The sequence below is a fragment of the Anomaloglossus baeobatrachus genome, chromosome 3 (assembly GCF_048569485.1).
Source record: "Anomaloglossus baeobatrachus isolate aAnoBae1 chromosome 3, aAnoBae1.hap1, whole genome shotgun sequence".
Lineage (NCBI taxonomy): Eukaryota > Metazoa > Chordata > Amphibia > Anura > Aromobatidae > Anomaloglossus > Anomaloglossus baeobatrachus.
Genome location: NC_134355.1, coordinates 605,284,531 through 605,300,925, shown reverse-complemented (window position 1 = coordinate 605,300,925; position 16,395 = coordinate 605,284,531). Strand labels below are relative to the sequence as shown.

The following is a 16,395-nucleotide window of genomic DNA, read 5'->3' as shown; positions in this document are numbered from 1 at the left end:
GCAGCTCCAAAACTGAGCATTTGCCTGCTGCCGCTGCGGGGTCCGACAACAGCTGATTGGTGGGGATGCGGAGTGTCAGACCCCGGCCGATCAGACATTGATGATCTTAAGGATAGGCCTTCAATGTTAAAGTAAAGGACAACCTCTTTAAGCGGGTCTGTCACTTCATTAAAGCTGTCCAAATGGTGGACAGCTTGAATCTGAGCCTGCCCACACCATATCAATTTGCCAAATGTTTCTCTCAGCGCTGCTGCAACTGATTGACCGGTCTCTTCCATAGTCAGTCAGCTAGAGCACCACTGCTAAAATCCTGCCGGGGCAGTGCAGGACTAATCTAGTCTTCGGTTATGTTCCCTAGCCAGAGCGCTTCAGAGAAAAATATACCTGGATGCGATGGTATAGCCAGGCTCTGATTCATTCATGCTGCCCATGGCCATGTTCTATGAAGATCGGCTAGAAGACCTAGGAATGTTGAGGCTGAGAGGACAAGGAAATACAAGAAATGGGATGAAACTAGAATGAAGGAGATTCAGATTGGACATCAGGAAAAACTTTCTGACAGTGAGGGCAGTCAGAAAGTGGAACAGGCGACCACGGGAGGTAGTGAGCTCTCCATCAATGGAAATCTTCAAGCAGAAACTGGATAAACATATATAGCTGGGATGATTTAGGAAAACCTGCACTCGCAGGGGTTTGGACCTGATGGCCCTTGACTTCCCTTCCAACTCTTCCATTATATAATTCTAAAGGTGGTGTTACACGCTACGATTTATTTGACGATATGTGGTCGGGGTCACGGTTTCCGTGAAGCACATCCGGCATCGGCGACGTCGTTGCGTGTGACACCTACGTGCGACTCCGAATGATCGCAAATAGGTTGAAAATCGTTGATCGTTGACACGTCGTTCAGTTTCAAAATATTGTTTGTCATTTGGAACGCAGCAGACATATTGCTACGTTTGACACCCTGCCAACGACGAACAATATCCAAACGACCGCCTTGGTCAAACAATCTATCGCTGAACGATGTTGCGTAGTTTGTGAGATCGGTATGTGTGACCACAAATAAACGACCTATGTGCGATCTCGGCAAATCGTAGCAACGATCTGGGCGTGTCACATAATCGTAGCGTGTAAAGCGGCCTTTAGTCACTGGCTTAATGATTCTACACAGCGGGGGTTATGTGTTGAAGACCTTTCTGGCATCTTCATCGCCTGCATATAGCACTTGAGTGATATTTTCAACCTTGTTCATAACTAAATCCTCTACCGCAATAAACCTTACAAATTACAAATTTATGGCAAGTGATGGGTCCTCTAAATGTTAAACAATTGTATTCACGGGTCTTTTGGATGTGTTCCAGGATGAGTAAACTATCATCTGCACAGTGCGATTACAATTGTCTAATATTTAGAAGACCCATCACTTGCCATAAATTTGTAATGTTTCCACCTCATGTAACTGTCGCTGTTCTCCTGAATCCGACATTGTTTTTCTTTTGTCCCTGCGCCTCTCTGTGCCTGAGATATGGCTCTCTTTCCTCTGTATATCAATCTACACTTTTTAGCCAAGTGGGTGTGGTTTTCATTTTTTTTGCATTGGAATCTTTTTGAGGCTCACACCCAATTGGCTAAAAAGACTATGTTCATGTAAAGGGAAGAGAAGGACCTTTCTCAGGAATGGAGAGTCGCAGAAACAAAAGAAATACAACGGCGGATTCAAGAGATGCGGCATTTATGCCCAGTAAAACAAATTTATGAATTTATGACAAATGATGGGTCCTTTTTAATGTGCAAGATGATATATGAGCAAAGTGATACATCAAGTCTTCCTGAGCTGTGTAGCACGTGTTGTAACGGCTCAGCGAGGCAAGGGTCTATTTATACCGACATTATGGGGTTTCCACTACAGGAACCAAGGCGGATATGCTCTAAAGGGATTCACTGTAATGGGTCATTTGGTTCACCCTTTAAGCTATTCTGGCTGTTGGAGAGCTACAGGAATCAATGGAGCTGACCCGATCAGCGAGGCCCAAAATGATTTTCTTATACCAGACTATTCTTCTCAATGCATTTCATGTTTTACCTTTTGTTTAATATTTTGGTTTTACAATATTTTTTTTTTGTCTACTTATAGAGGAATTTTACATCATTAGATGTATATACATAGGCCGCTTTCACATTGCGTTTTTACCTACGTTCACGGGTCACGTCGGGGCATCCGTCTGAACCCCCCTTCCCTCCCCCCCCCGCAAAATGGGTTTCAGACGCATACGCCGACAGGGCCATTGACTAGAATGGAGCAGACAGAATTAGCATGTGCTCTGTCTTGCCCCATTTTCGGGCGTATATGCTTTCTGCAGGCGGATGCCCAGATGTAGTAGACTACTTTCGGGTGTCCGCCTGCAGAAAGCATATACGCCCGAAAATGGGGCAAGACAGAGCACATGCTAATTCTGTCTGCTCCATTATAGTCAATGGCCCTGTCGGCGTATGCGTCTGAAACCCATTTTGCGGGGGGGGGGAGGGAAGGGGGGTTTGGATGGATGCCCCGACGGGACCAGTGAACGTAGGTAAAAACGCAATGTGAAAGCGGCCTAACCCTTTAAACTGGACTAAAGTTACAAGTCACTGTCAGGTTGTGAGTTCTTGAAAAATTGTACTAAAAAACCAAACAAACAAAAAACAAGCCAAAGTGAGACTCTAAAACGATTTGGACACCTTCCAAAACCATATGCAATCTCCTTAAGGCTATATTCACACGTTGCGTTTTTGCAGTGGGTTTTTTATGTGTTTTAATGCAATTTAAAAACTGCTTTTATAGTACCAGCAAAAGCTATGAGATTCCAGAAATCTCATGTACATTATTGTGGTTTTTTTACTGACTGAGCTGGAAAACTGCAGAATTTTGTAAACTGCAGCATGTCAATTTTTTCAGCGTTTTTGCAATGTTTTTTCACCAGAGAAAACAATAAAAGTGGAAAAATGCTTCACAAAACACAACCCTGAATTTTTGGTGAATGAAACTGACTTTTATTAGACATGTACTGTAGACAAATGGCACATATATCTGCACAAAAAGCAGCCAAATTGCAGCAAAACCTACATTTTGGAAGCAACTTCTTTACTGCCAAGAGAGCAAATTTTGCCTGCAGAAAAAAGGCAGCAAAAAAAGCAACGTGTGAACATAGCCTAACTCGGTACTTCTTTTATTCTCCTGTATCTATAAAGAAGAATCCGATCCAGTAATGAGTTGGGAGTTCACAATTTTATTTTATATAAGAATATTTTTTTATATGGGGTAAATGTATGTATAATATGGAATTCCTCTTTAAAATTAACCTGTCATCGACTGTATGTCACTAGCTAAAGGGGGTCTTATATCCATGCAGAGCAGCTACTCCTGAGTAGTAGTAGGTCCATAAATTTGTGGACTACTTTTCAAGAAAATGATCTTGGAAATAATATGAAATAAGGTTCTAGATGCCCCAGGGGTAGTCCGTAGCACCAACCCTCAGTCAACTTGGCTAATTAGCCTTCGACCCTGCTTCTCTGACTGACCAGTGCTGACAATTAATGAATCAAGACGTAGAGCTGGGTGGCCAGACTGTATGTCATGCCGGGATGAGGGAACGGCCAGCGTGCTGCGCAACACAAAGGGAAAACCAGGGAAGATGTAAAGGAAGGCCCTGGCGATAGAGAGAAGGAAATGGGGGTCACTTCCTAACACTGACTTGAGTCAGATCTCTGCACTCACTAACGTCCCTAGTTGGGTCCCCCCCCCCATGTGCCATCACGGGCCTGGCCCTGAACTCACCTTAACTAGGGTGTAGGCCAGTGTGTCACTAGTCATTGTAATGCAATAAAACATGAGGAAGGTAAGGCAAATGGGTGGGGAAATAGAAACAAATAGCACTTCTAGATTTCTCCAACAAGAAACCTCACAGTTGCACCTGAAACAAACACTTCAGCTGCTCCAAAGATAGACTCCTTGAAAGTGCTCAGTATAGTAGAAAACACTGGAAGACACTTAGCGCACAATTACAGTTTTATCAGATGATACCAGGGTGAAAGAACTCTTTAGTGGAGCTCACCTTCAGTAGTTGTGTGAGTCACAACTGACTGTTAGGAACTGGAAAGCCATGGCTGCTGCGGCTCCACATGGAGAAGAGGATGACTGTTGGATAGACAGGAAGATGTTGCACTGTCGTGAAAATGGAAAAGGCCCAGAGGGTATTAACAGTGTATAAAATTTGTGTATAATTTTAAAGACATACGTGAGAACAATTACAAATGATGTATCACTGCTGATACACCCCCTTTTTTTTAAAAAAAAAAAAAAGGGGAGCGTTCTTCAGTGTAAGGTATCTATTTAATCCTGACCTCACAACTTACCATTTCATGTGTTTTTCCTGAGGAAGGAGAGGGTTTCTCTCCGAAATGTGTTGAACTAAAAATTAATACCCTCTGGACCTTTTTCATCTTCATGGCAGAGCAGCATCTTTCTGTCTATTCGACGGTCAGAGTAATCATTATAGAATATTTATAATCAGCATGGAGTGAACCCAGGAGAGGGTAGCTTTAGCAGAAGGCAGTAATAGTAAGATGCTGCAGCTGTGATTAAGGCTATAAGTAATCTCAGCCAGACGGGAAAGGGTACTTAACCCCTTACAGTATCAAATGAAAGTAAATCCACTCCAATGAAATATGTAACATGCGACATGACATACTCATGACACTGTATGAAGGTACACCAAACACATAATTTACATATTACTCAACAGAATATTTTCTTGTAAACTATTCAAGAGTTTTAGCACTACAACTATGTGCTGCTTCTCAGTTAAACCTTCCGTACAAAGAGATTTTGCTTACTTAACGTGATTTATCCCTCACTAATTCCCTTTAGCGGGACACCTATTGGTCATATTCTCCAAAATTCAATCCCAAATGTTTACTCTTCTTGGCCTCTAGTGACAAGTGTTGTTTCTTGCCAGTTCTTGTCTTGTGCATTGCTCCTTTGTCTGTGTACTAATCCTGCTAATTGTTTCTTATTTCAGCTATTTGTACAAGAATGAAATCCAGTCCATTGACAGGCAAGCTTTTAAAGGACTCGCCTCTCTAGAGCAACTGTAAGTGTCCATTGTGTTGTCCTTTCTATGGTCTCCATCAGACATGCGGAGTGCTGTGCTCCATTGTATGAAACGACTGGTGTTTTCTTACATTTGTTCAGTACATCTTACTTGTATGTTGTAGTATTTCACTTTGTATTCCCAAATGTGTTTCATATTGATCCACTGTCTATTTTCTGCCAATATTTTGTAACCATTATGACAATTACTAATGGCTTTCTGTTGGAAATAACTTATTGAGAGGACCATTAGTTCTTTGGTAGGGCTGGCGTCATGTTAAAGGAATCTGTCACCAGGTTTTTGCTATGTGATCTAAGAGCATCATGTTGTAGGGGCATTGACCCTGATTCCTGCAGTGTTACTTACTATGCTGTGTGTTTAAATAAAATGATTGTTTTCTCATCAGGAGATTAAGGGGTACTTTGCACGCTGCGACATCGCAAGCCGATGCTGCGATGTCGAGCGCGATAGTCCCCGCCCCGTCGCAGCAGCAATATGTTGTGATTGCTGGCGTAGCGAACATTATCGCTACAACACCTTCACACGCACTCACCTGCCCTGCGACGTCGTTCTGGCCGGCGGCCAATAGCAGCAGAGGGGCGGAGATGAGCAGGATGTAAACATCCCGCCCACCTCCGTCCTTCCGCATTGCAGCCGGGACGCAGGTAGGAGATGTTCCTCGCTCCTGCGGCTTCACACACAGCGATGTGTGCTGCCGCAGGAATGAGGAACTACATCGTACCTGTCGCTCCCCCGGCATTATGGAAATGTCGGACCCTACACCGATGATACGATAACGACGCTTTTGCGCTCGTTAATCGTATCAAAAAGAATTTACACACTACGATATCGACAGCGACGCCGGATGTGCGTCACTTTCGATTGACCCCACCGACATCGCACCTGCGATGTCGTGGTGTGCAGAGCCCCCCTTAGACTACATGAATAGGTGTCTCGTGCCTTCTGGTCCTACCCGCCCACACCATTGATTGGCCGCTTTTTGTGTACTATGTATATCAACAGAAAGTTACTAGCTAGTGGTATGGGCTGGGTAATACAGAGCTCAGCATTCTAGGCACTGCTAGAACTGCAGCAGAGAAAAAAGGGATTATATCACAATAGCAGCACCTAGTAAACTAAGTAATACATCATTGGAATCAGGGTCTCTTGCCTTACATTATGCTGCTCTCAGATGAGGTAGCAAAATCTGGTGACAAATTCCCTTTAATGGCCCCTGCTTAGTAAGTGTGCTGGGAAAAGCTCCAAAAGATTCCATTACATCGATAGAGGCCAAAAGAGTACCAATTATGGCTTCCGTTGGGTCGGGAGATCTCATTGACCACAGACATGGTAATATCTTTTTTTTCTTTTCTACATTTCTTGAATATGAAAAGTTGTTGTTTCTCATTGTATAGAAATACGAATCAGTTCTTTATATATAAAGTAAATCTTTTTCTTGTTCCTGATTGTGTCTCGTGGGACGTATCCCATAGTCCGCTCTTATTGTAACACATTCCTCTCTGCTCCATCATTTCTTGCCTCGAGCAAATGAAGATTAAAGTACAGAGTAATGCACTACTGTCATCTTATGCCATGACCTCACTCTTCTATATTATATATTACTGGCTCCAAAAATCCAACAACCAAACCAGGAGACCATTTTTACTACTGTATCTATGTTTGTGCACTGTTGAGGTGAATACATTTTATACAGTTTACATGTAACTTTATATACAATATTTCTATATATATTGCGAATCTGATTACAAAATATATTGTAAATCTGGGCACAGAGGTGAGGAAAGTAAGCAGCACTGCAAACAAATGTCTGTTAACACGTGTCCAACACTATAAACCTTCATTTTTTTTTTACATATTCATATACAGTCATAGCCAAAAGTGTTGACACCCTTGAAATTATTGCAGAAAATTAAATCTTTCCACCTTTTGTATACACATGTTTATTCCCTTTGTGTGTATTGAAACAGCACAAATAAATGTAGAAAAAAAATGCAAATTGGTCATAATTTCATAGAAAACCCCCAAATTGTTGGCACCATTCCAAAATTGTCAGTAAACAACTTTGTTTCAAGCATGTGATGCTCTTACAAACTCACCTGTGGTAAGTAACAGATGTGGGCAATATGAAAATCTCACCTGAAACCAGATAAAAAGGGGAGAAGTTGACTCCATCATTCCACACTAAGCATGAAGAACAGAACAGGAAAAGAGAACCATCTGAAGATTTGAAAACCAAAATTGTTGAAAAATAAATACAATCTCATGGTTACAAGTCCATCTCCAGAGATTTTGATGTTTCTTTGTCTACTGTGCGCAACATAATCAAGACGTTTACAACCTAAGGCACTGTAGCTAATCTCCCTGGATGTGGATGACAGAGAAAAATTGATGAAAGTTTGCAACATAGGATAGTCCTACGTGTGCCGTCCGTGCAGGCACGGACCCATTGACTTTAGCGGATCCGTGCCTGCGTGCTGACCGCCAAAAACGGACATGTCGGCCGTGTGGGAAAACGCACACACGTACTAACCACACGGACACACGTTCCGTGTGATTTTACGTGTGTGTGTCTCATCTCCCATAGGGTAACATTGGTCAACGTGTCTCCGTGTCTCCGGTACGTGCAAAAATTTACCAAAAACGTACCGGAGGCATGTGTGTTGCAGGCCTTCTGAATTGTGTGTTATTTGATACATCCTCTGTGCGCACACGGGTGGGATATGCTGCATATACTGTTTGGATTGTGAATAATTATTGAGTAGATATCTGTATATTATATCTATGGACGCATACACATATTGGAACTATTGTGTTCAGATGTGCCATGACAGATTAATTTGCATATTTTCGGGAACAATTTCTTAATCCACTGACTAGTTGTATGTCTGGTGGATCTTGATACTTTTTGTGGTATACACATCTGTGCCACATATATATCTCCAGCACAAGTGAAAAAAAAGGGGGAATTAAACAAGCTCCCCTTGCATTGAGTCTGATCCAGGCCTGATATGTGTCTATAACTATCGGGTGGCCTGAACAATCCCGGATTTAATAGGTGAAGGATCACTTTATGTCTATTGTCTATTTTTAGACTATTTATATTAAAGGTTATGTTTTAATAACACATGGTGCTTTGATGAATTGGATTTACATGTGAGATCTTAAGTTTGGATACCCCTTTGGAGCTCACCACACTCCTTTGAGGCTCAACACCCCCTTTGGAGCTCACTGCACCCCTCAGAGATCACCACCTCCCTTTGGAGCTCACCACAACCCTTCGGGGCTCACCACCTCCCTTTGGAACTCACTGCACCCCTTGGAGCTCACCACACCCCTTCGGGGTTCATCGCCCCTTTGGAGCTCACTGCACCCCTCGGAGCTCATCGCCACCCGTTGGTGCTCACTGGCCCCCCATTTGAGTTCACCACCCCCTTTGCTTTGATTGACAGGTCTTCTGTCTTTGAGTCTCAGAATTAATGCGCAGTCATATGAAGTTACTAACTTCTGTACTATTACGTTCCATTTACTTTTAGTCTTTTTGATTTATATTAAATCTCTGCTCCTTGTGAATGTCTTGCCTCTTAATGTCTGTCTTTTCTTTTTCCTCTAGTGCTCACACTGCAGCTAACAGACGACTGGTACGGCTTCCTCCTTCTTTGCTCTTAACATCTGACTCCTTTGTTTTAATTAACAGTCATTAGTGATGTGTGTATTGTGTCTGCATGGTATGGAAAAATGAAAATCCATGTATAGGAGACTGTTACTCAGGGCTAGAGACTGTAGAAAATCCATATAGCAACCAAAAATGAAATCTGATGCTCTTAGACCCCAATGCTGACTTTGCCCACCTACTATGTAACACCGGTGCCACCTTTTATGGCAAAGGTACCTTTGGGCCCCAACAGGCAACTGGGCGTTCCTCTGCACCGCTTAGGATACGTGCTCACGATCCGCACACGCTGCGTTCTAGATGTAGGGTCATTCCTCTTGTGGAGACATAAGTGTTCTCCGCCAGTGTCCTTGCCCACGATCAGGATTCTGGGCGCAGCATATTTTCGCTATGTTCTCCCGCTTGTGTCTCCACAAGCATACATTGACATGCCTCAACTCGGGAAGCTGCACCACAAGTCAATTTCTGCTGCTGAAAAAAGAAGCACAATGGGCAGAAGATTTCTAGAAATCCCGTCCACTGTGCTTGTACTGTACAACGGAGCATTTTGGACTCAAGGAAAACACTCTGCGTCCAGAACGCTGCTATTGCTGATCCTGCGCACGCAGCCTAATAGCTTTACCCCTGATATCCACTGACTCAATTTACATTCTGTTCAGCTCCACCGTATTTGCAATTTAAAAAAAAAAAAAAAAAAAAAGGAATAAAATTAAGTTATGCTCTGAAAACCAATTTACAATGACCCATACTGATGTAGCAAAGGTTAACATGACCCAGACCACACAGAACTGGGATATCTCATCACAAATTCAATATCCGTCAATGATTTGTGCAACATCAAGTTAAGGGGGTCTTTACACGCAACGACATCGCTAACGAGATGTTGGGGGTCACGGAATTCGTGACTCACATCCGGCCTTGTTAGCGACGTTGTTGCGTGTGACACGTACGAGCGACCGCTAACGATCAAAAATACTCACCTTATCGTTGATCGTTGACACGTCGTTCAAATCCCAAATATCGTTGCTGTTGCAGGACGCAGGTTGTTGGTCGTTCCTGAGGCAGCACACATCGCTATTTGTGACACCCCAGGAACGACGAACAGCACCGTACCTGCGTCCTCCGGCAACGTGGGGGGTGTGACTTTCCTGCGGCTGATCTCCGCCCCTCTGCTTCAATTGGACGCCTGCAGTGTGACGTCGCTGTGACGCCGCACGAACCGCCCCCTTAGAAAAGAGGCAGTTCACCGGCCACAGCGACATCGCTAGGCAGGTATGTGTGATGGGGACTAATGATATTGTGCTCATTTGCCCGTGATGCACAAACGTCGGGGGCGGGTGCTTTCACGAGCGACATCGCTAGCAGTGTTGCTGCGTGTAAAGCAGCCTTTAGACTGGCTGCTCATAGCCATATCTGACGCTGTCAAGATCAGGTCAGTGTTTCCGTGTTTTATGAACAATCTGAATGGGTTATTTAGTGATAACCTTCTGTGACAAGTTTTTATGGTAGTTAGTCATGATAACGTTTGCTACATCTGTATATGCCCTGCTAAGATATTTTGATATCATATTAGAGGCAGGTTTTTTGTATAGCGATTTCAGATCTGGCGTCGTTGGCTAATGTATGCATTACATTGATGGCCGTTTGTTTAAATATCTTGTACTTAAAGACCCCATACACCAGTCATGGCGAACCTTTTACAAGCCGAGTGCCCAACCTGTAGCCCTTAACCCAATTTTTTTTTCCGAAGTGCCAACCAATCCTATTATGTAAATAATTGATTTTAACCTTACCTTTGCAGTCTTCTCGTCTCTTCAGTAGGCATCACGCTCATGCATGCTTACCACACATTGAAGCTGAGCCTCTCCCACTGCACTTTCCAGACACAGCAGTTGGATTGATGTTTCTGGAAAATATTGCAGCATATTAGACAGAGATTTTAGCCTGGAATGCAATCAGAGGTCACCCTGTAATCCACTTCTACATTTCAAAGTCTGAACATCTTGAAATCCCATAAAGACGTACAAGTTGCTCCCCTCCCCCTTCATTCTGTAGTTATGTCCCCCTTCCTGATCCACTTCCTGGTAAACATGTCCCCCATCCTGTTATATATTTCCTACATTCTGGTATATTTGTCCCCATCATGGCCTCATCCTGGTAAATGTACCCCATCCCAGCATATTCCCCATCCTGGTAAATATTCCTCATCCTGGTAAATGTTCCCCCATCCCACCATGTATCTCATCCTGGTAAATGTACCCCATTTCTGGTAAATGTTCCCCCATCCTGGTAAATGTCCCCCTTCCTAGCATGTTCCCCCATCCAGGTAAATGTCCCCCTTTCTGGCATGTTCCCCCTCCTGGTAAATGTTCCCCATCCCAACACTATCCCCCATCCTGGTAAATATTCTCCATTCTGGCATGTTCCCTCATCCTAGTAAATGTACCCCATCCCGACATGTTTCCCCATCCTGGTAAATGTACCCCATCCCGACATGTTCCCTCATCCTAGTAAATGTACCCCATCCCGACATGTTCCACCATCCTGGTAAATGTTCCCCTTTCTGGTAAATGTACCCCATCCTGGCATGTTTTCCCCATCCTGGCATGTATGTTTCCCCCATCCTGGCATGTATGTTTCCCCCATCCTGGCATGTATGTTTTCCCCGTCCTGACATGTATGTTTTCCCAATTCTGGTATGTATGTTTCCCCATCCTGGCATGTATGTTTCCCTCATCCTGGTATGTCTGTTTCCCCCATCCTGGATCCTGGCATGTATGCCTCCCCCATTCTGGATCCTGGCATGCATGTTTCCCCCATCCTGGCATGTATGTTTTTCCCTATCCTGGCATGTTGGGTTCTGCATCCTGGCATGTTTGTTTCCTCGACCCTGGCATGCATGCTTCCCCCATGCTGGCACTGCCCCCCCCCCCCCCACCTTGGCACAGCCGCACACAAGTTAAAAAAAAAACCAAAAACACACAACAACTCACCTTACAGCACCCGCTCCACGCCGCTGGGTCTTCAGTTCCCACGCGGCCAGAAGACGTCATTACACCGGCGCTGCTTACTGACGCTCTTCCGTCTCCTAGGCAACAGACCTGCAGCCTGGGAGAGGAGGAGTGTCAGAGCAAAGAGAAATGTACTCCAACACAACTTTGAACTGCCAGTGCGACCGCGCCAGCAGTTCAGAGCGGTAGGATGAGGCGACAACACGCGTGCTGACAGAAAGGGCTCTTTGTGCCCCACCTGGCACGCATGCCATAGGTTCGCCATCACTGCCATACACATTAGATGAGTCCTGACCCGATAATTTTAATACGACAGGTTGACTCTCTGATGTGGTATGGGAAACTTTTGACAGATGATGTCGGTGGAGAGAAGGATCAGACTGTTAAAATTTTCATGACCGATAATTTTGTTTTTTGGGGAGAAAAGCCCATGCCAGAGGCGTCTTTCTCCTTTCTTCCTGTTGAAACCGCATGAATCTGCTGCTGGGCCGAATATTCAACCAATAGCTAACTTATGTGTATGGCCCTCTTAAAAGGAATCTGTCAGCAGATTTTTGCTACCTCATCTGAGAGCAGCATGATGTAGCCAAAACCCACTTTACACGTTGCAATTAGTTGTACAATCGCATTTGCGATGTGACACGCCCAGGTTGCATATGGGATCTTATGAGATTGCACGTAGGTCGTTCATTTGCTGTCACACGTGCGTTAGTAGTCTATGTTAAATTGATCAATTTTGTGTGCGATCCTTTAGATCATGTGCTCTGTGACGTATGGTATGCATTGGGCACCTTTTTTTTTTTTTATTTATTGACTTGCCAAGCGTGTGTAATGTGTAGGGATGAGTTTTTACTATGTCATCTGCCATTCAGCTCTGCTACATGGCCGCTGACAGCAGACACAGACAGCCATGTAGCAGAGCTGAATGGCAGATGACAGCAGACACAGACAGAGCCGCACTGTCAGAATGAACTCGGGTGAACCTCACCCAACTTCATTGTCATGCTGCGGCTCTGTCTGTGTTGCGTCCTGATTAGCGGTCACCAGTGAAGGTCTCACCGGTGACCGCTAAACTCCTGAGTAAGTGAATTGAGCAGCCCTCTCTCATATACTCACCGATCCCCGGCGCTGCACAGCATTCACACTGCTCCGGCGGCTTTTACTGTTTTGAAAAAGCCGGCCGCCTATTAAACAATCTCGTATTCCCTGCTTTCCCCGCCCACCGGCGCCTATGATTGGTTACAGTGAGACACGCCCCCACGCTGAGTGACAGGTGTCACACTGCACCCAATCACAGCAGCCGGTGGGCGTGTCTATACTGTGTAGTGAAATAAATAATTAAATAATTAAAAAAAAACGGCGTGCGGTCCCCCCAATTTTAATAGCAGCCAGATAAAGCCATACGGCTGAAGGCTGGTATTCTCAGGATGGGGAGCTCCACGTTATGGGGAGCCCCCCAGCCTAACAATATCAGCCAACAGCCGCCCAGAATTGCCGCATACATTAGATGCGACAGTTCTGGGACTGTACCCGGCTCTTCCCGATTTACCCTGGTGCGTTGGCAAATCGGGGTAATAAGGAGTTATTGGCAGCCCATAGCTGCCAATAACTCCTAGATTAATCATGTCAGGCGTCTATGAGACACCTTCCATGATTAATCTGTAGATTACAGTAAATAAACACACACACCCGAAAAAATCATTTATTAGAAATAAAAAACACAAACATATACCCTGGTTCACCACTTTAATCAGCCCCAAAAAGCCCTCCATGTCCGGCGTACTCCAGGATGGTCCAGCGTCGCATCCAGCGCTGCTGCATGGAGGTGACCGGAGCTGCAGAATACACCACCGCTCCGGTCACCTCCACACAGCAACTGAAGACAGCAGCGCGATCGGCTGAGCTGTTAGTGAGGTTACCCGCTGTCACTGGATCCAGCGGTGGCCGCGGGTAACCTCAGTGACAGCTCAGCTGATCGCACTACTCACCTCAGTTGCTGCGTGGAGGTGAGAGGAGCGGCGGTGAGTAGCGCGATCAGCTGAGCTGTCACTGAGGTTACCCGCGGCCACCGCTGGATCCAGTGACAGCGGGTAACCTCACTGACAGCTCAGCCGATTGCGCGGCTGTCTGCACTTGCTGTGTGGAGGTGACCGGAGCGGCGGTGTCTGCTGCAGCTCCGGTCACCTCCATGCAGCAGCGCTGGAAGCGACGCTGGAGCATCCTGGAATACGCCGGACAAGGAGGGCTTTTTGGGGCTGATTAAAGTGGTGAACCAGGGTATATGTTTGTGTTTTTTATTTCTAATAAATGATTTTTTCGGGTGTGTGTGTTTAGTTACTGTAATCTACAGATTAATCATGGAAGGTATCTCGGGGAGACGCCTGACATGATTAATCTAGGACTTATTGGCAGCTATGGGCTGCCAATAACTCCTTATTACCCCGATTTGCCAACGCACCAGGGCAAATCGGGAAGAGCCGGGTACAGTTCCAGAACTGTCGCATCTAATGTATGCGGCAATTCTGGGCGGCTGTTGGCTGATATTGTTAGGCTGGGGGGCTCCCCATAACGTGGAGCTCCCCATCCTGAGAATACCAGCCTTCAGCCGTATGGCTTTTATCTGGCTGGTTTTAAAATTGGGGGGGACCGCACGCCGTTTTTTTAAATTTATTTAATTATTTATTTCACTACACAGTATAGACACGCCCACCGGCTGCTGTGATTGGGTGCAGTGTGACACCTGTCACTCAGCGTGGGGGCGTGTCTCACTGTAACCAATCATAGGCGCCGGTGGGCGGGGAAAGCAGGGAATACGAGATTGTTTAATGAGCGGCCGGCTTTTTCAAAACAGTAAAAGCCGCCGAAGCAGTGTGAATGCCGTGCAGCGCCGGGGATCTGTGAGTATATGAGAGAGGGGGATAGACTGACATGGACAGAGAGAGAGGGACAGAGATAGTGACTGACAGACATTGTGAGGCGCTTCAGAACGCAGCTTTTCAGCTGCGCTCTGAAGCGGACCTTTTTTAAGCTGCGGTGCAGAGCGCACACCTGCGCACATAGCCTCAGACATCAAAATCGTATGAGGGATGTCACACGTTACAATTGACTAGGTTCGTGCAACAAAACGCTCAATTCTAGACAAAGATACGATGTGTTTGCGATCAACGGTTTTGAGTTCAATCCTGATCGCACGTAGCTGTCACACGCAGATACCTCACGAACGATGCCGGATGTGCGTCACTTACAACTTGACCCCAACGACGGATTGTGAGATATATTGAAGCGTGTGTAGCGGGCTAAAGAGATACTGAATCCAACCATGTATCACTTAGATTACTGGGTGTAGCCGCTCTGACACAATCAGAATGTTTAGATTTAGCAATACAGCAGAGCTGAGAGAGCTGTCTCTTCCCACACCAGGCTCTATATATAGATTATACATTGACAATGAGGTGTCAATAAGGGGAGGGGGTAAGCCGGACCTCTGTACATGTAACATTGTAGTCCGAGCAATGAGAAGTACTACTGTGTCCTGCTTCGTAAACATACTTAGCAAATAAACAACAGATCAGACCTTGACAAGACAGGCATCGATAAATTCTATATTTTAACCCTGCAGCATGCTGGCTTCAGCTTACATAGCAAATATCTGCTGACAGGTTCCTTTAATACTAAATTTTCCTTTCCAAGTGGTTATAGAGGCTAAGGGCTGCTTTACACGCTGCGATATCGTTACCGATATCACTAGCGTGCGTACCCGCCCCCATCGGTTGTGCGACATGGGGAAATCGCTGCCCGTGGCGCACAACATCGCTAGGAACAGTCACACTTCTTACCTGCCTAGCGACGTCGCTGTGTCCGTCAAACCGCCTCCTTTCTAAGGGGGCGGTTCGTTCGGCGTCACAGCGACGTCACTAAGCGGGCGCCCAATCAAATCGAAGGGGCGGAGATGAGCCGGATGAACATCCCGCCCACCTCCTTCCTTCCTCATTGCTGGTGGGACGCAGGTAAGGTGAGGTTCCTCGTTCCTGCGGTGTCACACATAGCGATGTGTGCTGCCGCAGGAACGACGAACAACATCGTTACTGCAGCAGCAACGATAATTTGGAATAGGGGGCATGTCACCGATGAGCGATTTTGAACGTTTTTGCAACGATTCAAAATCGCTAATAGGTGTCACACGCAACAACATCGCTAAAGCGGCCGGATGTGCGTCACAAATTCTGTGACCCCCAACGACATCGCTTGAGCAATGTCGTAGCGTGTAAAGCCACCTTAAATCTATTGCCACTCTTTAGCCCTGGACAAGTTTTTAGTCTATAAAGGCTACTCCTTTAAGTAATCGTAAAGCCAGATTGTAACTGGAGAGTTGCGATTATTAAAGGGAACCTGTCACCAGATTTGTCCCCTATAAGCTGCAGCCACCACCAGTGGGCTCTTATATACAACATTCTGACATGCTGTATATAAGAGCCCAGGCCGCTGTGTCGAACGTAAAAATCACTTTATAATACTCACCTAATGGTTAGTGCGGTGCAGACTGGTCGAATGGATGTCCCAT

The 16,395-nt window shown here is 45.4% G+C and overlaps 1 protein-coding gene across 2 annotated transcripts in view; it reads left to right on the top strand.

Annotated features, from left to right (window-relative positions):
- Window positions 1-16,395, top strand: part of PXDN (peroxidasin) — a 230,280-nt gene that overhangs the window by 129,091 nt on the left and 84,794 nt on the right. For both annotated transcript variants that reach the window (XM_075341062.1, XM_075341063.1), the window contains exon 4: window positions 5,061-5,132. In XM_075341062.1, coding sequence (XP_075197177.1) covers window positions 5,061-5,132 — 72 coding nt within the window. The remainder of the gene's footprint in view (window positions 1-5,060; window positions 5,133-16,395) is intronic.